The sequence below is a fragment of the Mollisia scopiformis genome, assembly GCF_001500285.1.
Source record: "Mollisia scopiformis unplaced genomic scaffold LY89scaffold_20, whole genome shotgun sequence".
NCBI classification, from domain to species: Eukaryota; Fungi; Ascomycota; class Leotiomycetes; order Helotiales; family Mollisiaceae; genus Mollisia; species Mollisia scopiformis.
This window is the reverse complement of record NW_017263600.1, coordinates 100,097-126,762: the sequence shown is the minus strand read 5'-3', so window position 1 is coordinate 126,762 and position 26,666 is coordinate 100,097. Positions and strand designations below refer to the sequence as shown.

General features: G+C 48.0%; 12 protein-coding genes across 12 annotated transcripts; 7 read left to right on the top strand and 5 right to left on the bottom strand.

Moving 5' to 3' along the window:
* Nucleotides 1–59: 59 nt before the first annotated feature.
* On the top strand, nt 60–873 carry LY89DRAFT_191240 (uncharacterized protein). The gene is made up of 2 exons (XM_018205703.1): nt 60–275; nt 328–873. The coding sequence occupies exon 2, from the start codon at nt 358–360 to the stop codon at nt 745–747; it is 390 nt and encodes a 129-aa protein (XP_018067078.1). The 5' UTR covers nt 60–275; nt 328–357; the 3' UTR covers nt 748–873.
* LY89DRAFT_191227 (uncharacterized protein) lies at nt 874–1,761 on the top strand. The gene has a single exon (XM_018205702.1). It carries the CDS (start codon nt 1,000–1,002, stop codon nt 1,519–1,521), a length of 522 nt encoding a protein of 173 aa, XP_018067077.1. The 5' UTR covers nt 874–999; the 3' UTR covers nt 1,522–1,761.
* A 544-nt stretch (nt 1,762–2,305) lies between these two features.
* Nucleotides 2,306–4,995, top strand: LY89DRAFT_191225 (uncharacterized protein). Its single transcript, XM_018205701.1, has one exon. The coding sequence runs from the start codon at nt 2,400–2,402 to the stop codon at nt 4,866–4,868; it is 2,469 nt and encodes an 822-aa protein (XP_018067076.1). The 5' UTR covers nt 2,306–2,399; the 3' UTR covers nt 4,869–4,995.
* Nucleotides 4,996–5,673: 678 nt separating this feature from the next.
* LY89DRAFT_687685 (peptidase M18, aminopeptidase I) lies at nt 5,674–7,738 on the top strand. The gene is made up of 3 exons (XM_018215559.1): nt 5,674–6,016; nt 6,079–7,412; nt 7,483–7,738. The coding sequence occupies exons 1-3, from the start codon at nt 5,941–5,943 to the stop codon at nt 7,621–7,623; spliced, it is 1,551 nt and encodes a 516-aa protein (XP_018067075.1). The 5' UTR covers nt 5,674–5,940; the 3' UTR covers nt 7,624–7,738.
* Nucleotides 7,739–8,186: 448 nt separating this feature from the next.
* LY89DRAFT_672860 (uncharacterized protein) lies at nt 8,187–9,392 on the bottom strand (the record flags this gene model as incomplete). Its single annotated transcript, XM_018213313.1, has 3 exons — nt 8,187–8,273; nt 8,316–9,180; nt 9,232–9,392. The coding sequence occupies 3 exons, from the start codon at nt 9,390–9,392 to the stop codon at nt 8,187–8,189; spliced, it is 1,113 nt and encodes a 370-aa protein (XP_018067074.1).
* Nucleotides 9,393–10,393: 1,001 nt separating this feature from the next.
* LY89DRAFT_672859 (uncharacterized protein) lies at nt 10,394–11,355 on the bottom strand (the record flags this gene model as incomplete). The annotated part of the gene is made up of 3 exons (XM_018213312.1): nt 10,394–10,842; nt 10,981–11,102; nt 11,207–11,355. The coding sequence occupies 3 exons, from the start codon at nt 11,353–11,355 to the stop codon at nt 10,394–10,396; spliced, it is 720 nt and encodes a 239-aa protein (XP_018067073.1).
* Nucleotides 11,356–12,167: 812 nt separating this feature from the next.
* Nucleotides 12,168–14,307, top strand: LY89DRAFT_672858 (uncharacterized protein; the record flags this gene model as incomplete). The annotated part of the gene is made up of 2 exons (XM_018213311.1): nt 12,168–13,284; nt 13,481–14,307. The coding sequence occupies 2 exons, from the start codon at nt 12,168–12,170 to the stop codon at nt 14,305–14,307; spliced, it is 1,944 nt and encodes a 647-aa protein (XP_018067072.1).
* A 795-nt stretch (nt 14,308–15,102) lies between these two features.
* On the bottom strand, nt 15,103–15,795 carry LY89DRAFT_592176 (uncharacterized protein; the record flags this gene model as incomplete). Its single annotated transcript, XM_018209682.1, has 2 exons — nt 15,103–15,405; nt 15,457–15,795. 2 exons carry the CDS (start codon nt 15,793–15,795, stop codon nt 15,103–15,105), a joined length of 642 nt encoding a protein of 213 aa, XP_018067071.1.
* A 726-nt stretch (nt 15,796–16,521) lies between these two features.
* Nucleotides 16,522–18,558, bottom strand: LY89DRAFT_592296 (HET-domain-containing protein; the record flags this gene model as incomplete). Its single annotated transcript, XM_018209690.1, has 2 exons — nt 16,522–16,875; nt 16,924–18,558. The coding sequence occupies 2 exons, from the start codon at nt 18,556–18,558 to the stop codon at nt 16,522–16,524; spliced, it is 1,989 nt and encodes a 662-aa protein (XP_018067070.1).
* Nucleotides 18,559–19,659: 1,101 nt separating this feature from the next.
* Nucleotides 19,660–20,754, top strand: LY89DRAFT_699388 (HET-domain-containing protein; the record flags this gene model as incomplete). The annotated part of the gene is made up of 2 exons (XM_018217052.1): nt 19,660–19,704; nt 19,903–20,754. 2 exons carry the CDS (start codon nt 19,660–19,662, stop codon nt 20,752–20,754), a joined length of 897 nt encoding a protein of 298 aa, XP_018067069.1.
* Nucleotides 20,755–23,707: 2,953 nt separating this feature from the next.
* On the top strand, nt 23,708–24,848 carry LY89DRAFT_785306 (uncharacterized protein; the record flags this gene model as incomplete). The annotated part of the gene is made up of 2 exons (XM_018222880.1): nt 23,708–23,757; nt 23,810–24,848. The coding sequence occupies 2 exons, from the start codon at nt 23,708–23,710 to the stop codon at nt 24,489–24,491; spliced, it is 732 nt and encodes a 243-aa protein (XP_018067068.1). The 3' UTR covers nt 24,492–24,848.
* Nucleotides 24,849–25,047: 199 nt separating this feature from the next.
* On the bottom strand, nt 25,048–26,467 carry LY89DRAFT_651979 (uncharacterized protein). The gene is made up of 2 exons (XM_018212186.1): nt 25,908–26,467; nt 25,048–25,849 (listed from the first exon to the last, which is right to left on the bottom strand). Exons 1-2 carry the CDS (start codon nt 26,300–26,302, stop codon nt 25,153–25,155), a joined length of 1,092 nt encoding a protein of 363 aa, XP_018067067.1. The 5' UTR covers nt 26,303–26,467; the 3' UTR covers nt 25,048–25,152.
* Nucleotides 26,468–26,666: the final 199 nt, after the last annotated feature.

The following is a 26,666-nucleotide window of genomic DNA, read 5'->3' as shown; positions in this document are numbered from 1 at the left end:
AGCACGGAATACAACGTGACAGCTCGCATTCTACTTAGGTATTTCCGGAGTGCCTGCCATTTCGAGTACCTCCCACAGTGAGTAAGTGCGTAATTGGAGGAGTACGAAGTAAATTTACTGGGAGAAGAACGGGCCACAGACGCATCATCATCGCCTGCACCTGCAAGACGCTTCTCCCCAAGCTCAAGCACCACTTGTGCTCGAGACCAACCCGCCAACCACCACCAGCTCAGCATTTCCAGGGGTTCGCGCTTGTGCTGTGCTGTACCGTCTCGGTGGGTGCCAGGCACACCGCTAGAGGGGTCCTATCGCTCATTGCGCATACAGTACCTAGGTAGCTTCACTGCTTCACTGCATATGAAAATTTCGATGCTCCAACAAATTGTGCTCACTGCAGTGTGCGCAGTAGTCGAAGAAGCAGTCATCAGTCAGTGGGTCACGGCATTCCGAAAGGACAGAGAGACATTATTGTTGATTCATTTTTCTTCCGACGACGGGCGGTCCTCCACTACCCGCAAAAGACGTTGGAACTTGGCTTGGAAGCAATCAAAGCTCCACGCATTCAGCCTCTATCAAACACTATCGATATCACTTTTCTCCAACCCAACCAACACTCACTTCACTCACCTCACCTCACCTCGCGGGACCATGCCTACGCCGGCGGGCTCAACATCTTCAAGGGCTGCTCCCGGCCGCCTTGCACGGGCTGCTGGCCTTATCACAAAATCTCATCGCCATCGACGGTAGATGCGTCAAGCCTCCACCGGAATGCTCCTCGCCCACCCAGCGCCATCTGCATGGTTTTTGGAGCGCAGCGAGGAGACATGGAAGGTGATGGATGGCTTCAACGCTGGAGACTTGGCTGGCCCATGGCCCAGCCCACGATTACTACTTAGTTTCCTTCAGATGTTTCCCCTGAACCCCACTGTGACTACTGGGATAGTGAGAGGCTTGGCTAACGGGAAACTCTAACTCAAATTCGGTTGGCGTTCGAAAAAGATGCAAATTGACCAACCAGACGACATGGTGCATTTAGTAAGTATAGCAGTATTGACTTTGGGAAGTTTGGATTCGCGTTTTCCCCCATCTTTTGCGAGCTCATCAAACCACAGCGCGTCGCTTCAACTCACTCCTCTCGCTCGCTTGTTGATCCCATCCCATCCCATCCCATCCTCGCCATCTTCCACTCCTCCACCCCATCCCGACCCATCCCCGGCCAACTTATTTTGCTCCTGGTCGAAGGCGCGACCCCCGTGTCCGTTCCTTATGTGCAGTGGCAGTAAATTATGTCTAGGGTGTGGTTGGCTGGCTCGACGACCTCCCTGCTGTGTCGGGCTTCGAGGGCAGGGCTCCCTGCGAGGAAGACGATTGTTCCCAGCTACTGGGACCAGGACCCAGGCTCAAGTCGAACCAGAAATACGTGAAGGAAGTGCTAGGTGCACGGGACAATCGAGTATCAATGCATTGAATGCAATCCTTCCAGAGATAATCCGCTGTCAGTCAGTTTTCGATTCATATTGATTGCTCAGTCCGGAAACAACCATCACCTCGAAGGCTGTTTCGCGATACACACTCTCTCTCTCACTCACATCACCGTCCGGAATATCACCACGATCTCGACTTTGGTGTCAGCCTCCGTCCTGCATGTCGAAGCCGAACCGAAGCCAGCTCTATTCGCGAGCAGTTCCTGCTTCCGTTCTTGCATGAGGCCGGCTTACTTCCTCTGCAGCTTCAAGGAGAGCTTTCTTATTGCATTCGCTTTCTTAGAGACTTACCTCAGGTTAATGTCATCACTCCACTCCGCCTGGACACCACTTTTCAGCATCCTGCGATTGGATTCGATCGCCTCGCACTGTCATTTATAGCTTGTCATATTGAAACCAGAAGTTTCCAGTTGAGGTACGTAAACTTTCTTCGGAGCATGTTCCCTTCCTATATCAGATGTCCAAAACGCGAGCGCGCCGTACAAACATCGCTTCTGTGCCGTGCCGATTACTTCAACTATGGCAAACCCTGAAGCCGTTTCCTAAACTTTGCGAAGCCCGGATCCATGCAATAGCAAGATTCAATATAGCCACTTGCTGAAAACTCTCCAGACGAAGCGTGCGATCTGTATATACAAAAGAGACCCCATTCAACCAAAACGAGCAATTGCTGTGCCGTTGTCCCAAACCGAATGTTCAGAGACGATCCGACAAATTTCATCACCATTGCCACAGGGCTGCGTGTTCTAGAAAAGGCACCCAGACACAGCCAAAATTAAAGAATTTATGAGCCGGCACACGACATCACCCGGGATCCCTTGCACCCACATCGATCCTTAAATATATATCCCCACCGGCCCAGTCTATTTTCGCGTTTGACCAGCTGTCACTCCTGCAATCTTCTTGCTGAGCAATATGTTTGGACTCTATACCGTCACCGCGGTAAAGAAGTCATCTAAGAAAGACTTGACTCCCCCGCCTTCACCACCCACGGACGGAAACGACTTCGTCTCCAATTCTCTCGAACCCGCGATCGATGGGCCGCCATCGCCCGAACGGATACGTGCCTATACTGAGCAGATGAAAAGAAGTTCGTTGTTTGGGAATAATTCAAGGACTAACACACTCTCTTCCGCTACATCTTCCTTCCGTTCCCGCGAGTCGACATCTGGCTCAACGGATAATGTAAGCTTGTCTCGGAAATCTTCTGGACGCTCTTCAAACGCAAGCAGCATGCCGTCAATTCGATCTGAGCGGCCGGAAAGTGTCCAGATATTCGGATCGATCTTTTCTCGAAGTGGAAGGAAGTCGAGGAGGGAACACAATGCTAGCAGCTTAAGAACTTCAGGATCGTCGACCACTCTCGACGAGTCTGTCATTGAGGAGGAATCCGCAAAGGAGCATTACTACGGCAAAAGGAGTGTTTCTCGACGACGGCATCTCATCTCTGGACCTTACAACTTCCAGCACGTCACGCATACTCGACAAGATCACCTTCCCAACTTAGAGCGTACGAGTCGTATGGACTTGGTCTCCGAATTTTCAGCTATTCGCGCATCACAAGCCCCAACACATGGCGAGTTGAAAGGCATCAGGGCTGAAGACTTGCATTTCGAGAACTTCTCTTCTGAAGCTTTAGCTTTGACTCCAACTGAGGAGCTTTCTCCCAATTCTTCAACCAGACCCCGACATCGCGCTGTGCTGCGCAAGTCCGTCAATCAGCTTCAACGAACCATGCCATACGCAAAATCACACGATGAACTCAGGATAGCCCCGCCACGACCACCCCGCTCGCCGCTGTCGCCCGAATGTCCTGTGGCACTACCAGCTAGAACTTCCTCTCGGACAGCCTCAGTTCTATTTGACACTTTCGATCCTCTGGCATCAACTACTATTGAGCGGCCATACACTAATGGGGGATTTCGAAGGCCAGCACCATTCCACCTGCCAATCCCACCTCCACCAAGCTGGGACGAGCGCAAGGAAGACTTCTCAAACCGCCCGTTGTCACACGCCGTGACGACGCCAGGAGATGAAGCATGGCCATTGACTGCATCCCCATCTGGAAATTTTGGTGTTGAATTGACTGATGTTCAGGAAGAAGATGAAGATGTGTTGTCGAGGAGGTCGCGATTCTCGACCGCCAGTGCTGAGCTGAGAATGTCTCAATCGGTGCCGGCATTGCGACGAAAGTCTGTGGAACAGGCCAATGACAAACAGGAAATGGCGTCTTCAACAACGCCACTCCCTGAAGCGACCTCGTCATCGCATGAGTTGCAACAAGCACCAGCATTCCAATTCACGACAGATTCATGGGAATCGGACATTGATTGGTGTTACGAGCACGAAGTTGAGGCTGATTGCAATTATGATTGGGATCGATGCTCAGCGGTCGAGGCCAATGCAGCGGGCGAGTCAGTATCGACAACAAGTCAGCCAGCCCTTCAACTGCGTCTTCAGAACGAGGAGAGGACTTACCATGGTCGATTTCGGCCCTCGCTATTAGTTCCATCGCCTTCTGATCTTCCCGAGTTGTCACCAGTCTCCATAATGTCGACGCCTTCCGACCCGCGAACCCCTAATTTTTTGCGTCCTGCCCATGTTCGCTCTCCTTCTCACGCGTCATCGTTCAAAGAGACTCACGGTTTCACTCTGTCGCCTACACTCTTGATCCCAAGCGACTTCCAATCACAGATGGACCAAGATTCCATCTATAATGAGCATTTCGGAAACGACTCGACATCGGGAACAATCTTTGCACCAGAGCCATTCGAACACTCGGTGTCTCCCGTAGACGAAGGGGCTTCGAGCACTGCATCGTTTCGATCATCAGACTTCTCTCGAGGCTCGGCACGTAGCTCGTCAAGCACTCGCGTCTCCGCTAACTCTCGTGGAAGTCAAGATTCGATGATCCTGCTTGCTCGTGCTGCTAGCTTATCTCAAGAGCACCGAAGCATTGGATCCGCGTCGTCGCTTCCAGACCTGATCCGATCGTCACATCGACCTGAGGTCGATGTCTCGAGCAGTATCGCTGCTTTAACTATCTCGAATGATGAGGGTGTAGCTCCAGCCATTACCTCGTTGCAACATCGTCGAAACAAGTCTCTGGCTATGGAAAATGGGCGTCGCATGGGAGAAACCCATGCTGCACCTACACCAGCCATGCTCACAATCGAAAAGACAGATCTTGTCGAGCCAAGCAGCGCTTTAAGTCCTGTCGCAGAGTTCCCAGCCATGCCCAAAGAGGCAGTGGTCAGACCTCTTGTGCATGGACGGAAGACCTCAGCGCCAGTGGTAAGCCCTAGCGTAAAGGCTTTCAAAGGAAGAGCTCGAGCGAAGACGTCAGCGACACGAGGAAGCTATGTGCTATTTCCACAAAACTGAGGGCCTTCTCCGAATGGAGAATCACTATTTTTGGTTGCTCCGGCTGGCCAGAGAATGGGGCTGGAAATACACCCACGGGAACCACACCACCACAACAGAGGCAGCTGCCTCGATGATTTGACATGTTTGTTATGATTTATGTATTTCTTTTTTTTTTGGCTTTCTTCTCGGTTTTCATCAATTGGGGTGTAATTGGCATCGAGCGACTGGCAGGTTTGCAAGAAAAGCACGGAAGGCATATGTGTACTACCATTCTTACCGTCGTTTATTTCTTGACATTTCCATTTGTCCTCCGGTTATTGCGGCATTTTCTTGGATAGAGATTGGTGTTTGTTGCATAATGGTACGGATTTGGCTGTGCCTTTTGGGATTGGAACCGGAAAATGGATTGGGTGGTTGGGGATCGTGGTATGATATGAGGGATAGGCATTGTGAGGATATGGGAGAGGTGATGAATATGAGTAGGACGGAAGGGAGGCATAGAGCATAAGGTCCCTTGACCATGGTCCTTGGAGGAGCATCTGGTATAACCTTCTATAAGACTTGGATTAGGGAACGGGGATGTATTCTTATTATCGAATTTTGGGTGGAATACTCTTTGAATGGAACTGTTCAGCCTATTCAACCTGTTCTTGCATTGGTATGTGATGTTATCAATACCTACCTAGGTATCCTTCAGCGCCCGGTGACATACAAGCCGGGCAGCTTTGGCTAGCGAATAGGACTTCGCCCAACAAGGTGAGGCTGCTTACAGGAAAAACGAGGCTACCAACCCTTTGCATACTCACAAAAGTTCTGCTTCTCACTTTCAACTATAAATGCATCCTCAATGCCCGTTCGTGGTGCCGGACATTTCCATGCCAGAATGTCAAGGCAGCTTCCCCACATTTACTGTACCTATGTAGCGAAGCCAAGCTCTGGAGATTGAAGACTCCGCCATAAGCCAGCTTCCGCGATTAAAAGTTTCATTCCGCACCACCTGCCTACATAAATGCACAGAAGATTCGTCTTCACTCTACAATTCAAACCTACCACGACACCTAGAGGCAATCGAAGACCATTTTCCACCAGCATGGCATCCAAGAAAGTATCTGCCGCAGTCGCCAAAGCAAACGACTTCATCGACTTCGTGAACGCTTCTCCAACACGTATGTACACCTCCTCCTCCCTCCTCTCCCCTCCCCCAACCCAACTAACGAACAACCCACAGCCTACCACGCCGTCCAATCTGCCATCACCCGCCTCACCACCGCGGGCTTCACCGAGATCCGCGAACGCGATCCCTGGACCTCCCTCCTGCACCCAGGCGGAAAATACTACCTAACCCGCAACGCCTCCTCCATCGTCGCCTTCACCATCGGCGCCAAATGGAAGCCCGGGAACCCCATCGCCATGGTCGGCGCACACACGGATTCGCCGTGCTTGCGGCTCAAACCGGTGTCCAAGAAGAGTGGGGCGGGCTTCCTGCAAGTCGGTGTTGAGACGTATGGGGGAGGCATCTGGCATACGTGGTTTGATCGCGATCTGAGCGTGGCGGGGAGGGCGATGGTTAGGGATGGGAAGGGGGGTTTTGTGCAGAGGTTGTTTAAGGTGGAGAGGCCTATTTTGAGGATTCCGACGTTAGCGGTTCATTTGGAGAGGCAGGATAAGTTTGAGCCGAATAAGGAGACGGAGTTGTTTCCTATTGCTGGGCTAGTGGCTGCGGAGTTGAATAGGACGGGGCAGAAGGAGGGGAAGGATCACAGTATTGAGGGGCTGGAGAAGGAGGGGGAGGGCGAGTTTAGGCCATTGAAGGTGTTAAGGGATAGGCATCATCCGTATCTTGTGGAGATTATTGCTGAGCATGCGGGGGTGGATGTTGAGGACGTGATTGATTTCGAAATGGTGCTTTATGATACGCAGAAGTCGTGCATTGGAGGGATCAATAACGAGCTGATTTTCAGCCCAAGACTCGACAACCTGGGCATGACCTACTGCGCTATCGAGGGATTGATCGAGTCAGTGTCTCAGAAGCATGCATTGGATGACGAGACTGGTATTCGTTTGAGTGTCTGTTTCGACCATGAGGAGATTGGAAGTACATCTGCCCATGGTGCGGCTTCAAACCTTCTGCCCGCAGTCCTGAGACGGTTGTCTGTCCTCCCAGCTGGACACCACGACTCGGGTTCCGAGCAATCCTACGAGAAGATTCCTCGAGAGCAGGACCTCGACATCGCCACCGCCTACGAACAAACCCTCTCGTCCTCCTTCCTTGTTTCGGCCGACATGGCACACTCAGTTAACCCCAATTATGCCCACAAGTACGAAGCTGATCACCGACCAGAGATGAACAAGGGAACGGTCATTAAGGTCAATGCGAACCAGAGATATGCTACAAACTCACCTGGTATCATTCTCTTGCAAGAAGTTGCGAAGCTTGCAAAGCCGAGCGAGGACTCGACTACCAGCCACGGAGTACCGTTGCAATTGTTCGTTGTTCGGAATGATTCTTCTTGTGGAAGTACAATTGGACCTATGCTTTCTGCTGCTTTGGGGACCAGAACTGTGAGTGATATTCCCTCCTCTTATAGGTTTTGGACAGTAGAGAACATTCGATGCTAACTATGTGTTCTAGATTGATGTCGGAAATCCTCAGTTGTCGATGCATAGTATTCGTGAGACGGGCGGTGTTTATGATGTGGAGCATGGCGTCAGGTTGTTTGAGTCTTTCTTTCAACATTTTTCGGAGTTGGAGTCGAAGATTTTGGTGGATTAGGTAGTTATATATATATATATGTATGTATGGTATATTTCCTCCTTTGGCGATCAATGGCAGCACTTGCTCAAAAAAGCCGCCTCGAGAATTATTTGCTCGCTCATGGCTCAATGGGATGAAAGGTGCTTGATTTTAGGTTTCACAGTTTGTTGTGAACTCCCCAGCTGCATGTGACTGTTTGATTACAGAGAATCCACCGGCTCGTTCATTCTGGTGGCACTTACATGGGCTTCAGACGGCAAAAGTTTCAGTGAGTTGCCACATAAGCTATAAGGACTTCGTCGCTAATGCTTTGGCATGTTCATCATTACAGCTTCAGAGTAAAGTTGCAAACCCCATCCCAGCGTATTTCATGCGGAACATCGCGTCTTCACTTATCCATTCCTGTTCTTCACCGTGCTATTCTGTTTTTGAAAAGAGGGTGAGAGTTTTGATTCAAGTTGGCAAAGCTAAAAACTAATCGCTTGCTAAAACAAATCGCTCGCTAAAGACTAATAGCCTGACAGACGCGGTATATTCCATCAAGAACCTCAACCTCCTTGTGGCCAAACGGCGAGGTATCCCTAAGACTTTCTCCTATTCGGTCCCCTATCGAAGAGCTTGGTCTCGTTCCCTCCAGCGTTCTGCAGTCCAAGCACTCTCCATCGGATCTGCAAAGCATTAGCAATGTTCAACACGTCTAGGACGATTACCCTACCAATGTCGTTCTCTTCACCCTCATAGAAATCCTGGAACGCTTCCGCTCCATCCCGCTGATCAGTAACATCAGTTCCAAACGGCCGCGGCTCAAACCACGGCATTGTTGTCCTCCATTTCCGGTATATGGCTCTTACACTATCAAGAACATGTTCATTGTTGTTCGCCCGGGTATAGTAAATCCGAATCATGGTGGCAGCCCAAGGAGGCGGCAGTGGAGGGTCATCTGAAATGGTCGTGCTGAACTTGTACCCCTCTTTCCAGAGGTCTCTGCCAGCATGTATTCGAAATATGAGAGCCCACGACTCGCAGAGGTGTTGGTAGTAAACTGGTCCAGTTTCCTGATCCGCGGCTGGCGTCGAGTTCAAGCCAGTGGTCGACGATTTCAAAACGTCTGGACTCTCAAGTCCACATCCTCCTCCAACGCAGTACCCTGCAACGAAGTAGAATGTACCGACGGCCATCTTCCCTGTCTTGATATTCTTTACCTCAGGTATGCCTTTCAGCTTCTTAGCTGTGGCCAGTAGTCTCGCCATCAGCCGAGCAAGAGTCCGAGTATCGAGGAGTTTAAACCCCACCGCATTCGCCGTTCCATTCGAACCAACAGTCGAGACCCGACAAATCGCTTCTTTGAACCTCTCAAACTGTCGGTTCAGTGATTTGTTGCCTGCTTCAGCTCCTCGGATCTTGTCGAGTAGCGCCGCGACAGGTATGGCCCACTCGACTGCGGCAATAGCCGCTTTCAATGCCTTCTCTTTGTAACTTCTATTAGTCCATACGCATATCTTCTCCATCTCACGTTCGTAGAGTTCATCTTCCTTGCCGATTATGTTGGCTTCTGTTGCAGTGGCGTCTTCGTAACTGCGAGTATCAGCGTAAGAGCGGACGGACATTTGGGAGGGTCAGACTTACATGATGAATTTCGATGTTGCATTTTGTCTTCTTTTCTTAGGTCTGCTTAGGGAATGGTAGGGGTCGAGATCCTCTGGAGAACATTCTGATGGGAGAGGAAGTTGTATTCTTGTCCCTCTGATAGGGGTGGCTGTGTTTTGGGTAAGCTCTTCATTTTCCATAATTATACTCTGTGTGTCGGCCGTAGTATTTGATGCGCATCGGAAGTCTGCAGCTTTTCAAACGCGAGAAAATCTTGATAAAGTTTTGGGAAGTAGCATTTTTACAGTTGTACCTTCCAGATTGAGTCAAAAATGAAATTATACCGTGGCAACGAAGTCGTGCTGACTTTCCTGATAGTTCGGATAACAGTAGTCCAAATCAAAACGAGATCGGAGCAGCTTCATAATCTCATTCTGTTATCGTTTCGTCTTCAAGAATTGACCAGCAAATCATCTACAAGGTACTTGGTTTAACTGTCACGTGTGAACATACAGTATTGTGTTGAGCATGTATTTTCAGGTTTCTATCGAAATGTCCGCTTGTGGTTGTTTCAGTCGAGAGGTACAGAAATAGAACAAACACTGATCTTCCTGACTTCATCTCATACATTAAAACCTCGCCTTCGATAAACCCCAGCCGAAAACCTTGTAGGTGAAAAAGGTCTAGGGAAGAATGGCGGGTGTGTACAGGTCCTGATATCCTGCTCCCTCCTCAACTTGTTCTTCTCGGAAACAATCTAGGCATCCTTAATTCCGTGAATCCTTGTCATCCTTCAAGTCTTTCTCTTCTCCAGTCAAGGAAGATGCTTTCATACTCGTCGAAGAAATATCCCCAGATAACAGGACAATCCCTAAAGCTGTAACCTCTGATTACCGTTTGCTCCTTGCTTCGTCCGAGTGGAATGCTTCGATAGCTTCGACCACTGCCGATTTTCGTTCAAAGGTGATATTCGAACGCATTTTCGTCGCTTAAGAAGCGATCGGCACGGACTTGGTGGCCGTCATTTTCCGTATTGCTTTCATCGTTTTGACGAGATGCATAAGTCGCCCCCGAATTCATGATCGACGGAGTCAAGGATGGCCAGGTCATGGGCGGAAGCCATGGTCTATTTGCCTGTTGTCAAACTAGCATACGCTTCTGACAAAGTTGGAAATGAAGCCGGGATTTGACGTACCCAACCTCAACTCCACTTCAGCCAGATATATTCCCAGTACTCAAGTCCGTCGCATTCTTGCATCTCCTTTAGCAAACTCCTGACCCAGCGGCTGCTGCCTTCTTTCCATTGAATTTCCAATTGATGGTCTCCAATCTCGTCCCACATGTCCCCCATGTGAATTCCTGAAATGAGCTTCCACGTTTTACCGAATCTTTCAAAGTAGTCTTTGCCCTTCTTTGGGAAGTGGCTAGCCACGTCGGCTTCGTCCGTGATACATGGATATTCGAGATTGCAACCTCGTCCCTGGGAGTATCCTGCCAACTTCTCCACGCGGTTCAGGGGATCTTCTCCTTTTGCGTACTCGATTCCCAGTGAGTCACACTCTGTGGACATCTCGAGGAGTAGAGCTGCCAGTGCCTCGGCGGTTTCAAGCTCGAACCAAGTTGCGGGTTCCGACCAAGAGGCACGCATGCCTTAAAGCTTATATTCCAAATATGCCGTTGTTCGCCAGTTCTCGATCCTAGACTCGAGTGACCGTGGAAACTGGTTTGGCCGATTTTTTGCTTTGTCGACTTGTGCGGCAATCTCCATAGCCCATTCGGCAACGTTACGGGAGTACCAAAATGCACACAACTTGATATGGTCGTGTACAAACTGATAGACTTTGTCCATCTTCTTCTCCCATTCTTCGTCGTCTAGTTGCCAGGGTTTCTCGGCCGTAGCGTCTTCAAATCTAAATTTCAAAAATTAGTTTCCGTAGCTCAGTTCTCGGATTTGTGTGAAGACGGCCGCGTAGAGAGTTGCTGATCGGAGGTTACGACTGATAAGGAGACTTACATCTTGAAAGGAGGAGCGTTCTTCTTGGTCCTCTTGTTGCGAGGAAAGATGTCCAAGTCGTTCATGTCGCTCTTTGATGTGCAAGACAGCTTTCTCTTGGTGCTCTGCTCGAGCTTGAGGATGGAGGGCGAGGAATTTGTTGATGCCATTTTGATTGCTTCTGATATTTTAAGTCGACTCTGATGTTTGCTGTTGGTGGCGGTGATGTTCGATAAGCTGTTGTTCTTCAAAGAATGATGCTTGATGATGATGTTCGTTGCTCTGTGGAACTTTGACGAATGCTGAAGGACTCTGTTGTCGAGTTTTCGGAGTAAAGTTGTGGAAGCGAGGCACTCCTTGGTTGCTATTGTTTGTGAAGAGACTCGATTGATACAGAAATTTATGGTGTCGTCGTTCGTGGTTTGTATGAATATTTGAGAATTTGAGAATTTGTTGAAGTGTGGGTGAGAGATGTTTTTTGGAGGGAAGATTTTAAGATTTTTGATTTCACAAATTTACCATTGTGCGTGCCATAACAGTGAATCAAGTCTAGAAGCTCGAAGAAAGTTCCTTCTATTTACCGCAAAATATCGTGTGGATAGCTACATAGTCGTCCACAATAGCAAGATATTCATTTTCGGTAAGCGATCATTAAGCGAGTCCGGGAAAGGGGTGACTAGAACACAGAAAGTTACATGCCGCTAGTTCCCGCTTGGTTACCATCGAATAGCCTTCTTAACCTTCATGTGACTCACTTTGTTGGAGCACAAGTCGAAATCCAAATATTTGAAAATGGACTGGAGCCAGTGACTTCAGTCTGATTTGAAATTGGGCTGAGATGTATATGGTATATGAAATGCAATATTTTCCCACAAAGCACACCCAACAAAATCTACCTACACAATACTTCAAACCTCAACAGATAACCCAAATTTTTGAACTCATTCTCCATCCCATCCCAAATCCAGCGGAATCTTCAACCATGTTGTCGACCCTACTTATGAATATAGAGAAGAAAATGGCGGCCGCCAAAAGAGGAACCGCAAATGCTCAGTTCCCTAAGCTAATCTTGGCTGAAAGTATGAAGAAGCCACTGAGCGCGGAAAGAATGACCAAGAAAGTTGTTAGAACTCTTCTAAACACTGAAACAGTGGGGTCTGCGATCGTCAATCCCCACACAAGCATCAAATTCTTGGAAGGTGTCGACACAATCATATTCCACACTGAGCTCTCACCCGCAATCCAGCTGCGATGTCGATGGATGTTAGCTGCTCCCATTCCTGGCCACGGTCTTCAATTTCTGAGACACTATGCCTTTTTCGGAAAGGCCGAGGGCGTTGGTCTTCTTCCGCACCAATTCTCGTCACTAAAGGAAAGAAACGTGGCCGTGGACAAGCTTCGCGCTGAGGCTAACGAACTCTGTTCTAAAATTGAGCTATGTCCTCATGATCTCAATCCTAGAGTTTTGGACCATTGCGAAGTCCATGTTACAGGTCAGGGTTGGGGTGCAGTCTCAGACAAAGAGCTGTTGCAGCATCTATTGGACGAAGCTGCCAAAATTTGGCATGATGTTGTTGGCGCCGTGGATATCAGCGCCTCTTGCAAGGAAAGAATGCAAACTCTTGCCGAAAGAAATGATATCAGCAACACGAAGATTCAGCTAGAGGGCAAACTGGGAAAGTTCGAAGAGCTCAAACTTCTCGAAGAACAATCTAAGGACGAGCGCCCTTGGCGGGAGCGATTCGAGTCACGAGTTCAGAGGTGGACGAGTGAATTCCCGGATGAGTTCGTCTCAATGGAGGTCCCTGTCACGCATATCCCCGATGAGTTCCTAACCGAAATCCCCGATATACACTTCAAAAAGCCCACTCGCTTAACCTCTCCCTGGTCCCCTGATTGGTCAACGCAAGTAGAAGAAGCGTTTGATTCTGCGTTGCAGCTCGGCGAGGAAGCCTTCAAAGCATTCGAGGTGATCGTTGATGAGGACTTGGGGGATCTACGGGAGACGCAAGCATCGGCCGTCAACTCCGACTCCCTCGAAGAGACGACTAAAAGAAAAATCCGTTCGCCGTCGACTGAAAAGCCAGCAGACCCAAAAGGTAAGAGCATTCAAGTTGTCCCTGTACCATGTTTCCGCTGTGCTCCATGGAAGTTCGAAGTTTTGCGCTGTCTTAAGTGCCGAGACACGAGGATAGACGGCTGCCATCTGCCTACAGTCCCCGAGCAGCTCTAGTCTCTTTGATTTACACCACTTCCCTTCTTCACATCATTGAACAGAGCTAATTGGCTGGGCAGTGACAATAATCAAGATGGCCGACCCTGGAATGGAAGGCGTAAAATTCGAACTCGATCTCAAAGTGCCATTCTCAGAAGCGGCTCAGGTATGGCTTAATTGCAAAGGTATTGAGACCACAAGATTCTTGCCACGCGGCACTTTGCAACCTAAGGGTGAGTTGAAAGTCAATCAGCTCATAAGAGGGTTTGGCAATGGTCTCCATCCAACGAACTATCTCGAGATGGAGACTGTAGTCTACCGTGGAAGAAAGGCGATGGATCTTAGCATATTCCATGATGTGTTGCTGAAGCCTGACTCCCTTCTGGCGGAATGGTGGCCTCCAGTGGCAGAATCAGGTATGGTTGTGCCTCTCCTGACCTCCCGTTCGTGGGCCCAGACCGTAGCCGCAACAAAGTTGGAACTACCACGAATTGTCACCTCAGATAAGGTAGTCGAAACGCAGCAGCCTGTCGAAACGCAGCAGCCTAAGGTTATAAACTCTTATGCCATGGCTGCAGCAGCTAAACCTCAGCCATCTCAAGCAGTTGGCGAACCGGTAGCCAAGAAGACTGCTACTGCTACCTCTAACAGCAAGAGTACCAAAGAGGCAAATTCGGTGCCTAAAATTGTACCACCTGAAGAGCAAGAATGGACAACAGTAACGCGTAAGAAGACACGACGAGCAGCTTCGCGGGTGCAGAAAGAGTTGCCCCAGGATTTACGTGGCTCGGTGCAAGTGGAACCGGTGCACGTGGAGCCGGAATGGGAAGTAGTAACGAGGAAGAAGGCACGACGGGGAGCTTTACGAGCGCAAACAGCGTTGGCTGAAGAGCAGATTGGAATTTAAATGGGGCATAGCTTGGTGGCGCTTGAAAAAGAGGGCTTTTATAGTTATCGTGCATGAATTGAGGTCGTACTTGTTTTTGTTTCTGCCTTTGCTTTTGTCAACTTTATTTTGCAGATTTGCTCTTGCTTTTATAGACTTGCTGTTGCTTTTGCTTTGGATGGGAGGGTCTAGGATTGTATCTAGATTGGGAGTGAAGAAAATGAAACAGAGACTCCCTCATCTGATAGTGTACATATAATGACACTCGTCCGAGCTTGTGAGAAGACACATGCGACTTCGACGATCCCTTTCCTTACTCGATCTTATTTCCCATCTCCGTCTACGCTATCTCAGCAGTCGAGCCCAAGAATGAACATCAACTTTCTGAGAGATCGAAACTTTCTGTTCCTAGAGGCTGTGGATGCTCCCAAAGCTCATATTGCCAGACTTGGGTAAGTGAAGTACTTTCATCACGGCATCACACAACTCCAGTGCACACTAAAAAGCCATGCTCCTCAAGAATCTATCACTCAGAACATCGCTTGATACTGCTTTGTGATACTCGGCTTGGATCATAACTTTTTGATAATGAGGCTAAAATTATTTGACTTGGTATTTTGACGTGTTAAGAGAAAGTCTGAAGATTGGCTGAGGAATGTCTGAAGAAAGTTTAACGCACCAAGCAGGAACATACAACAGAAATGGTGAATTCAAGGGGGAAAGCCTGCTTTTTCCTTGAACCGCGCAACATAAGCACATTAAATATAATCAATACTAATACAAGCATCATTGAATCAACGCCTTACCACCATGATCCTACAAGTTCTTCTCTGGTGCTTCTCCTGTTCCACTACCATACTTTCTAACGTGCTCCTTTGCAGCATTCTTATCGCCCTCGAAAACAGCAACTTCTTTACTGTCCATATGCTTTGCGACTTGATCAGCTTGCCACTTTTTGAACGAGAATCCCAGTCCTTCGTGGCTATAGTCTTTGTCGTTGGCCTGATCCTTGTGATATTTCACACGAATGAAATCGCTGTGGACGGTCTCGGGGTCGAGGGAGAGGGTAACTAGTGCGTTGATTGTGGCTGTTTTCGGGATGATCTTGAAGGTCCAAGACTATGACTTGTTAGTAAAAATTGTGGGGAGATAGTGGGGTGAGAGACAGACTTGTTCATTCTTGAATTGGATGACCTCGTCGTCGCTGCGAACAATTTGATAGCCCTCATTCTTCGAAGCCTTGAAAAGTTTTGGCAGAGCAAACCACTGCCCTGCCATCTTGTATCTGTCGTTGGCATAGACGAACTGATCATCATAGACGCAATCTGGCGTGTAGCGTTTTACTCGCTCGATTGTGGGCTCGCAGCTGTACAGAGCGATAATGTCATCGACAAGAGCTTGTCTAGCTTTGTCTAATGGAATGGACTTCGATGGATCTGGGTGCCAGTCTTCTGTAGCGGAGGTTTGACGAACTTCGAATTGTTCACCGGGAGCTGAGTTGGTAGCCATTGTGCGGTATATTGGAGAAATCCGTGCAGGAGCTGTTCTGACAGTGCGTGTAAAGGTTCTAGCAGCAAACATTTATTATCAAAAACTTTCAAACGGAGTATGAATGATTGTAAAAGTTTGTCTTATAAGATCCGCACGACTATCCATGACCGCTAGAAGGACAGAGAGTGATGATGTCAACTCAAATATGACATCGCCATTGCGACCTATGCGAGTTTCCGGACACATTATGAGCTCTCACAAGTCTGAATGTATGACTTTGAGATGGACTTCGGGTCGATGGTTTGTCCGGAATTTAGGCTGTGCAATTGTCATGTTGTTCACAAAGCTCCGGAGGAAATGTTGACGTCGACTGCATCGCGGGAGATCGACCGCATGGCGATTTTGCCCCTCTTTTCGAAAATCAGCAGCACCCCTTTTGACGCTTCTCTGCTACAAATTCTTCGACAGCCCTGCGACAAGCAACATAAGTATTTCTGAAGATCTGAGGGCCCTTCCACTGCCTTGAGCCTGTGCTGAACGCTTTGTGCCTGAGGTCGAAAGCCGATTTTGATTGCTAATACTTTTAGGGCTCAGTTCATCAGCCTCGATTCTCCCTGACACCTTTTGCTGCCGGATAGTCCTCGATATGCTATGTGTTGCAGAAAGTTATATTGTGTTATGATTTACCCACTTCGAACCTCGGTGATCTGCTAGCGCTCTTTCTCTACTTCCGCAGTCTATATACTACTTGAAAGAAGTATCTTCCACAGTTCTGTTCCCTGCATGCTGTATTCCCTTAGAGTCGAGAGTGGGTCCATTTTGAGATTCCTGATCTGGTACCATGGAAAGTCGATTATTGGATATTGACAATATTTGATCAAACCTCGTCCGTATCTCGCCCAGATCTTCGCTTTCACCAGTTTTTTCAGTTGACGCATTGCTCGCTAGTGTCTTATCATCTTCGTCCGCATCGCCAGGTTTCCGAAATGTCTTAAATGTATGTGATATTGGATGGTTGAGTCTGGCTGTCGAATAGCAATTTTCGCAAAAGTCGAAATCAGGGCAGACTCTGCATTTGTATCGCGTACCACGCATGTTCTGCTTTAATTGAGTCACATATTTGTAATTAGACAAGTCCTCACATACCTCAGTCCAGCAACCATCACACTGAACACCTTCGTGTCTAGGACCTCGCCCTAGCAAATCATTGTCCAACTGCTCTATGTCAACAATCCAAGCTGGATCATCACTCATCCGTCCTTCTTGTATTGATATCTTGGTGCGAAACTTCTCTGTCAGGAGCCCTCTGGTGCGTTCGCCAGGAAATACCCAATTATTGTCCCCAGTGTCGAGCCATTTGTCGTGTAAGATGAATTTGTCTGGGAGATCCATGTTTTTTTCCAAGACGTAGGAGGCGGCCGACGGGCCCCACGCAGGACCTCCAAGAAGACATACAGGTCTGAATTCCGAATCGAAACCTAGCTTCATTATCGAGAATTCCTTCTCGGAAGACCGGTAGAGGAAAACTCCTGCAGTTCCGTGCTGACCTACGGGAATTTGAATAAACCTTTCCGTGGAGTTCCACGTATTCCATGAAGTCACAGTCTTAAGGATGTGTTCCTCATTGTGTGACCTAGACTGGATTTTGATGATTGTTGGTAGGGTCCGCAGCCAAAATCCATATTTTTTGACAGGGGGTGGTGACATACGAAACACGGTTTGCCTGACATAAATGCTCTTGGGCTTGAAAGCAGATCTAACTAAAGCCATGGCACGAAGAGAACTCCCATCGAACGTGACTCTTGCCATTTGGTTGTTTTCCTTCAATTGTCTTAGAAATATGCCGACTCGTGGACCATGACCTCTATCATATTGACAATCGAGTGTAACGAAATAGGTGTCCATCGCCCATTGCTTCATTTGGAACTCGATTGACAGACCCATATTTGTGATAGAATATGGCGTACGGTTCATCCTGTCTTGGGCTACCATAATATGTGGACAATCGAATTCTGCTGGTGATTGGGCAAGTAGCCCTCTATACCCCCCACCAGAAAAGCTCCAGGCAAACAACGAATGATCATCAGAGTGCTTCATTATTTCCTCTTGTAATCGAATGAATGCTCTTTCCCCTTCACCATACAGCAGTGGCATATTAACTCCAAATAAACCTAGAAGACAATATGCACGATCTTCCAATCTAGTTGTTGAGCGTTTCGATGCCCAGGACATTCTTTCAGCGATACTGCGACGTTCTAGGTACTTTCCAGCGAGCGTCTTCACGTCAATGCCGGTTATTTCCGAAATTTCAAGCTGCAACGACTCTTTGGTACCCAGGAAATTCCAGGATGAATCGAAAAAAGCAACTTCGGAAGGCGCGATCAGTTCTTGAAGAGTCCAACCTCGAGACCACCAGCAAGCATTGCAGAATAATTGGTCAGAGACTGGAGATCTCGAACCCACATCAAATAGAAAAACACAACAAATCTCTGCCTTTTTATACCAACGATACATCGAATTGATAGCTTCTGAAAGTTCGGCACTGCTCGTTTTGTCGATGCAAACTGTGTCGACCCATACATAATCCAAACGTCTCCTCGATGCCTCACCACAAACCAACTCAATCTTGGTAAATCCAGCTCTGAGGTTTCCTGTTCCATTTTGCATGTCCTGGAACGAGACTTCGTCAGGCTGCCATCGATGGGACAAGATAGCATACGGCGGAATCTCGTTGTCGAAGAACTCTTCGAGCTCCAAGCTCCATGTGTTGATGAGTCTCATTGTGATGCCTTCATGACATGACTTTCGAACCCAACTATCTGAAACCATGAAGATGTTACCGGTCACTGCGTCCTGGGTCTTTATGGTCTGGCGTACAGCCCAATTCAGCTGCAGAGTGCAGGGGTCAAAGTGTCGTCTCAATGACTTGACGAAAAGAATAAGCAAGCACCTCAAACATCTGGCCGGTATGCCAACTGATGAACATGTTGGTATCATCTCAGTCTTGAGCTCGGCCCGAGTTTACTTTCCCACCTCTGGAAGCGATTCCTCATGCATTCATATTTGTCTTTCGACCAATTACATGGGTCCTTAATCCGAATCAATCCTGTGCATGCACTGCAACCCTTTATCAATACTTAAGAAGGAGCAGATACCTAGTATTGCGTTCAATTATCCATAGCGATTGTGGCTGACTGAAAATGTATCTCGGCCCAAAGCTGATGCTGCAAGCCGTCACCTGTGCATTTCAGCTCCGCTTCGAAGTATATCCAATGCATCATTGCGATATGATGCTGTACACGCCTTCTTATATCTGCGCTACCAAGTCCAACTGTGGCTCTCCTCAATTCCTCACTAAACCGGCAACTCCCCTTTCCTACAAGGCAATCCTGGAAACTGCATTTTTATTGGCCACATTCAAGACATCATTATGCTCTGTACCAAATGCAGCGAGATCTTCAAGGGTTCAAAAAAGCTGTCCCGTTGCATTCAGCCAAACTATGATTTTGACCCGTTTATATCAGGCCAGGCAAGTCATCTTCTTGGAGGACCGTTCCCTCTGATTATCGGTCTTGGGAGTCTTGTGGTTGGAGTATACAAGCTTTAAATGTCTATTTCATCTCTAACAAGAGATCAAGCTCTTGCGTTCGAGCTACTTGGAGATCTTTACTAATTTGGAGGCTTTGGGACCACAGCATTATGATACCCTAGAAGAGTTCCAAACTTCAATCACAGAAGGCTGTCATTTCTGTAGCTTAATTATAGGTAGTCTTGATCTCGAAAGCTTGACATCGCCCTGGCAATGGACTCATTACACTTTCGGATATCCTGAAGGGAGAAGCCTCACCCTTAAATTCAGTTACAAAATCCCCGACGCAGGCTATGCACCTCGAGTGGACTTTCGACTCTGTCCGACTGATGAAGAAGGTGGGCATCCATTCTTTGGCCTCTCTCCTAGGCTTATTTTGAGAACGAAGCTGATACAAACTAGATCTCATAGGCTCTTTAAGCCTTCAAGAAGCTGAGGCAAACACTGGTTCACAAACGAGCTGGAAGCAGGCCGTCTCTTGGATCGAGAACTGTAAAGCAAATCACAAGACATGTCTTCAAGCTTATAGCGACCAGGACTGGAAGCCAACCCGCCTTCTCAAAGTGTCCGAAGATCCTGACAGTATCCGACTTTGTGAGAAAGATGAAATTCCCCACGGAACCGTCTATACGACACTCAGCCACTGCTGGGGAGCTGTCGTCTTGGGCACTCTGCTTACGACAAACATTGAGTCGTTGAAGAAAAGCATCCCTCTCAGCTCCCTCGTCAAGACATTCCAGAATGCTGTCGAAGTCACAAGGCAACTGAAAGTTGGCTATATTTGGATAGACTGCTTGTGCATCATCCAAGATTCCCGCGACGACTGGAAGTTTGAGTCAATGAGAATGGAAGCTGTGTATGGACACTCATATTGCAATATAGCAGCTACAGCATCAGCTGACGGAAGAGGTGGATTGTTTCGAGAACGTGATCCGAAGATGATCGAGCCGTGTACAGTCAATATGAGCACGAGCGTGAAAGGACAGAAGACAGATTATCGCATTTCAGATTTCTCAATCTGGTGGAAACACTTCGAAGCATCTCCACTTAATGTTCGCGCTTGGGTCATGCAGGAAAGGCTACTGTCTCCGCGTGTACTTCAATTTGACCGAGATCAATTGCTCTGGGAATGCAATGAACTTACAGCATGCGAGAGACATCCAGGTGGAATGGATAGTCTCATGCCCAAAGACTCTATTGTGCGGCGTTTTCGACTTCCACCGAAAAAGGTTAAAGGTGCGCGGGGTGTCCTCGACCTCTGGGCTCCTGTCTTGAGGATCTACTCGGCGACGCGCATCACGAAGGATACTGACAGATTGGTTGCTTTGTATGGTGTTGCCATGAAAGTTCAACGGCTGCTTAATTGCGATTACCAAGCCGGACTTTAGTCGCAAGATATCGAAAGCCAACTTGCTTAGAAAGCTTCTGATCCAACTAGCAGCAAGCGCCCACGCGAGTATGTTGCGCCTTCGTGGTCATGGGCATCCGTGGCTGGAGAAATTGATTTGATGCCTGCATGGGACGAGCTGGACAGAAAAAGATTTCGTGAACAACATCTCTGCAAAGTTCTGAGCATTGAAAACCAAGCTAGTAAGCCAGAGGATTCGGTGATCGTCAGTCATGAAACACTCAACATCAGATGCTACTTAATTCCGGTCACAATTGTCCCGATCGAGCAGCTCTATTGGGACGGTGTCCTGCCGTCTTATGTTGATGATGGAGGTGTTGTATTGGAGAAAAATGATCAAACATACGAGGAAAAAAGTCTGCTCATCGATGATGAAGAAGATGAAGACGAAGACGGAGGAGTTCAGGAAGGGAGCGGTGGCGCAAAGAACCAAGATGGAGATATGGAAGAGAGGGAGACTCCATGGGTAACCTTGTACAGAACTCGAGATGGCAAGAGCATGGAGTTGGATCTTTGGCGAGAAGTAGATACTGAACAAGAATGGGACTGGACGACATCAAGAAGGCGATGGTTGATGCCGACTTGTCTCTCGAACGGGCTTATGCGAGGAATCATTCTTGAGCAACTGGAGGGTGGTGGTGGCAAATTTCGACGATGCGGAGCATTTGGATACAAGAGCTGGGAGCAAAGCTATGAACAAGGTCAGGATACACTTTGGTTGTGTTGTCAGGATTTCAAAGGTGTGGCGGGCTTGGAGAAGAAGCCATTTGATGGACTGCTGAGTCCTGTGATCAAGGGTAGCGCCGCCGCCGGAGAGTCATTGCTTGCTTATGAGGTCCGAAACAATGTCCAGCAGTTTGTCATCTCGATTGTCTGATTTTCTTTGGTCTCGGAATCTCATATATGTAACGATCTGGCAGCATGATGCCTGTGCGGGCAGAATTGTGGAGCAAATGAATGAAGCGAGGAATTAGTTTCGCGTAAATAGGGGAGTACGCATGATCATCAAGAGTCAACCTGGGTCGATCTAACTTTGGACTTCTCACTAGATCAACTCAATACTCTCCTATCCAATTGGCTACTATGTAAGAATATTTCTTATTCAATCGCAGCCATCCAGTCCCAAGATTTGACTCTCACTACATAATGTCTCTAGGAGCAGTGCCTCTTAAGTTGCTTGACGTTGATGGGTAAATTATGTGACAGCCAAATGATAAATAGATCAATTTAGATATCATAGCTATCAGAATTCTGACCTAGGGTGTTACCCAGGCTCGAGTTGCTTGAGATGTCTCATGGTGCTCTAAGGTACTCAGAATGAGCGTCCCCTTCTTGAAAATTTCGAAGATGATCTGAAGCCTTCTTGACTAGTTTAGTCTCAGACATTGATCAAGAGTTCATCTTTGTGGGCATCATTGGGTTAAGCTAGATATGACGCTAGGCCGAACAATTCACCCACTCGATCTTGTCCTCTTCTTCCATAAACCACAACTTCCCTCACCCAATTCAACCCAACGACTTCGCCAGAGCCACGACTCGAATCCACAGGGGATCATTGACAAGATCATGGCTTCCTCGCCATCACCCGGTAGACCGTCGAGTATCGAACTCATCGAGTAAGTTCCTCTCATCTTCAACGTCAGGCTATGTTACTAACGGAAACCATTAGGTTGATCTCAGGACCTAGGGTTGACATCTATGTCGGCCCAAAGAAGAAGCACTATTCCCTGCCCAAGAAGCTGTTGTGTTATTACTCCAAGTACTTTGATCGGTGCTTCAATGGCAACTTCATTGAGGGTCAGACCCAAAAGCTCGATCTTCTCGAAGATAAAGTTGAAGACTTCGATATCATCCTCGAGTACATGTTGCACCATGGCCTTACTAGCGAGTTCAAGATAACTTTCTACGACTTCGAGTCCGGATTCGATCAATGCATGAGGTTCGTGGAATACGTCAGCAAATACGATATGGGATACGTTGCATCTCTTGCGGTTTACAAGCCACTGAGAAGCCTGGTGGAGGATAAGAGCAAGCGCTGCCGGGATACGACCTTTTCGATACCTGTAGACGATGTCGAGACGGTCTTCAGCCTCACTCCGCGTGATAGCGAGCTTCGGACCCTAATGGCTCAAGCAGTGCTGTCTGGTGGTGGTGTAGGAGGTCTGAAGGAGTATGAGGAGATAATCTATGAAATCAAGGACTTCGGCTTTGCAGTATACAAAGAGCTGTATAAGAGCTTACAGGAATGTACTTGGAACGACCCAATCACAGGTGATGAGAGGGAAGACTAGGGTTTCGTAGGTGAAAATGGTTGATGGTCTCATGACGATCTTTAGCACAGCGTCTTTCCATGTTACTCTTTGAGGTATATGGTTGGGGCGAGGGGATGCCTGAAGAAGATAGGTCTTGGTACACTATACGGAGAGATGGCATGCCAGTCAATATCGCCTTCAGCAATCAATGGAGACATTCCACGTATCACGTAGCAGGAGGGAGACCTTACCTTCAAAGCCCCCGGATTTACGTTTATTGATAAATTTAGAAAACAGTGAATTTGAATCCGCAAAGGTAAGTTGGGGTGAATTCTCCAAGAAGCACACTAGCCCAGGTCCATCCATTTTGGGAAGTACTAGCGTCCAACTGGTAATACCTATATAACAACCTCATTTGCACCTCGAGTCCTCCTCTTCTTCCTCTTTAAACATCCTCGTCCACAACCACCACACCACAACTCTGAACATTCTCGCAACACCTCAACAACACAACAATATCACCAGATACTCACCAGATACTCACCATTACTAAAAAGCCAACAATTCCAAGACTTTGCGTAATAAACTAAAGTAAGAGCACAACAAAAGAATCACCTTCCTGAACGACAACACCTTCGCAGCTTTACGCAATCCACATCGCAACAGTTGTCCATCAACACAATGGCTTCCTGCACTTCGTACAAGATGATGAGCGCCGCTGAGCGCAATAAGTGAGTTTATACACCAACCCAACACGTGCAAGCCGGGACTAATGAACTCTAGGATGCTTTCCGGTCCCCGAACCGTCCTCCTCGTCGGACCTAATCGCAAGTACTATGGTCTTCCAACCCAACTCATCTGTCGTATGTCCCCACATTTGGCTCGCCTTGTTGCAGAGTCCAAGGGCCAGAAGTTGGAGTTGCTCAAGGAAAACGTCGAGGAATTTAACGTTCTTGTCGAATTCATGCTCCGAGGCGTCATTCCAGGCGCAAATGCCAAGCGAAGCATCGAGGGCAACAAGTCTACCATCGACCAATGTTTGCGCTTCCTTGAGTCCGCATACAAGTACCAAATTGGCGACGTCTCCGATGTTGTCTTTGAGCCACTGCTCAAGGCATTCCTTGACCTGACCAACCACAAGTATCGCAACGACTCAAACGACATGAAGCGAATCGCAAAGTCCGGCATCCGATGTGGTATTGAGGCCAACGACATCGAAACTATCTTCGAGCTCTGCCCACCAGGAAACCGCCTCCGCACTCTTGCCACACAAGCTGCTCTCTCCTATAGTGGTCCGGAAGGAGTCAACATCTGGGACGAACAGATGGAGAATGTCTCCGGCTTTGCTACCGAGTTGATGGATCAAGTCGTCGCCGGGTTCTCCCGCCACTCATGGGTTGAACCACTCACTAAGATCGCTCGAAGATGGGTTGAGCCACTGGCTAAGATCACACGTCGTCATTGAACGCTAGCTTTGAAGCCCTCATTCCGCCCAGCTGAGACCTTCTGATACTGATCCGCGACCATCGAGGTCTGGCACTGCAGACTTGGCCGGATCCTATCGGAGAAGGGCGATCTTTCGGGCATTGGAAGGGCCAACCACAATGTTTTTCTGGAGGATCTTTCGGCTTTCTTGTTTAGCGTTTTTCATTTTCAGTGACAAGAGTTCAGGAGCCACTTGGAGTTCTGGGTTCGCACTTCACGATATCCAGGAGAAGCATTGCGGGTTTTGGGGAGAACAGGTCACTTGTTTTGGAGGACTACTCCACGGATGTTAGCGGAGTCTTTTGGCTTGCCAGGAGTTTTGGATCTTGCGTGCACCACTTGGTGTCATGTAGACAGCAAAAATATTAAACTCTGCGCACAACCTATGAAGAGCCACATGTACAGTGACATGAATGCCTGTGATTGTGTAATAGTTACCAAGTACTAGTTTGACCTGGAAGAAAAGCTGTTTGTGAATAAACATAATAATCTCGCAGAGTGATGAGGTACCTCGTACGTCAATCCCGCATTTCCGTGACCCTCAACTACAACACCATACGACTTTTTTGAGCGCCCTTACCAGCTACAAAATCCCAAGGCATTAAACGCTTCAATAAACTGTCTCCATTCTTCCCTTGTCTTTATTTCCTCCGCATTCCCTCAAGCCACTCTTTGGCAGGAACGTAAGTATCTCGCAAATCATTACCGATGACAAACATCACCTCGGCTGCAAATCCCTCAATGCTATCACCATACTCTTGGAGCTTATGAAGCCCACTCAATCCGCCTGCAACTGACAGGAGGGCTTGTACCACGAGAGTCCGGATTGAGCTTCTCTCCGGGCAAGTGGTGAAGACAAGCTCAATATCCTTGCGTTCGAGGCCGTTGGGTCGCTTGAATACGACTAGTGGTGGGTCTGAACCAAGTGTTTGCCATGGGGCCGATAGATTGTCGGTTCTCGAAGCTCTAGGCAGCTTGATTTCGGCTGTGTAGAACCAGAGAGCGTCGAATAATGGCTTGAAGATAGCTTCAGAGACATCTCCGAGTTGGTATTTGTCTGCGAACTTTAAGAAGTCCAAGCACTGCGAGATAGTCTCTTCGGCGCCTCTGAGACCCGGTTTTACAGCTATCGTGCCACGGAGAATGAATTCGAGGAAAATATCGAAGTCTTCGATCTTCTCCTCTGGTAGCTCAAGCTTCTGCTCGTGAGCTTCTCTGAAGGATCCATTGAAACATCGATCAAAGAATGGAGAGTAAGAGCAAAGTAAATCCTTTGGTATAGAGCGGTGCTCTTTGTCTGATCCTATGTAGATGTCTACTCGAGGGCCAGAGATCAATCTTTTGAGGTCAGTGTCGGTGTTTTACTGATGAATCTGTAGTTATGTGGATAACTCACCGAATCAGCTCAACGGCTGTTGGCCTTTTCATAGGAGCCATGGAAGGTGTCACTGGTTGTCCCGTGCTTGGGGCTGGTTGCTGCTCAGACATCTGGGAATTATTGCTCGACATAGGCTGTGCTTGAGGAGCATATTGTCCTGAGACGAAATTTTGCCGGATTTGTCGAAGATAGACTTTCTGATAGTTGTCTGGCAGTGACAAACTAGGTTGAGCGAGAGTAGATCCTCTGCCCGATGCGGAGGCAGCAGTAGCATCAGAAGCTTCGGATTTGGGGGAGGTTCGTGAGCTCGAACATACTGGAGCTGTAGCTCTAGAAGATGGTGGAAAGTGTGGAAAATATGAATCCGGTTTCTGTGGAGAGGATGAAGCTTGGCTTCGCGTTGCAGGTGCCATTTTGAGGGCCGGAAACGGTTTCCAGAGTCTATGCCACCCAAGATGTTCCCGATATGCTCTAATGCAATCTATCGTTTGTCAGCACAATGAGCAACCTAGGTATCGAATGCGATGAAATACTGGCCCTTGATATAGTCTACAAGTAAGCATAGACCTGCATTTGTGTCGTTGTCAAACAGATACCTAGGTAGGTTGCATTTCATATGGTATATCACGTGTTGACTAGTTGCAGCGTCCCGAACAAGCAGGAACTACTCGTCCGATTGGGTGTCATACAAGTGAAAAGTGAACTTGGCAGCTGGAAATTGCAACATGGGTAACTTAAGGCAGTAAGAGAGCCATCTTTGGGGCCAAAAAGGAGCTT

Coding starts and splice junctions, on each gene's coding strand:
- LY89DRAFT_191240 (XM_018205703.1), top strand. CDS start 358: ATGAAAATTTCGATGCTCCAACAAATTGTGCTCACTGCAGTGTGCGCA.
- LY89DRAFT_191227 (XM_018205702.1), top strand. CDS start 1,000: ATGCAAATTGACCAACCAGACGACATGGTGCATTTAGTAAGTATAGCA.
- LY89DRAFT_191225 (XM_018205701.1), top strand. CDS start 2,400: ATGTTTGGACTCTATACCGTCACCGCGGTAAAGAAGTCATCTAAGAAA.
- LY89DRAFT_687685 (XM_018215559.1), top strand. CDS start 5,941: ATGGCATCCAAGAAAGTATCTGCCGCAGTCGCCAAAGCAAACGACTTC. Junction 6,017..6,078: donor CGTGAACGCTTCTCCAACAC/GTATGTACACCT, acceptor AACAACCCACAG/CCTACCACGCCGTCCAATCT. Junction 7,413..7,482: donor CTGCTTTGGGGACCAGAACT/GTGAGTGATATT, acceptor TATGTGTTCTAG/ATTGATGTCGGAAATCCTCA.
- LY89DRAFT_651979 (XM_018212186.1), bottom strand. CDS start 26,302: ATGGCACCTGCAACGCGAAGCCAAGCTTCATCCTCTCCACAGAAACCG. Junction 25,850..25,907: donor ACAGCCGTTGAGCTGATTCG/GTGAGTTATCCA, acceptor TGACCTCAAAAG/ATTGATCTCTGGCCCTCGAG.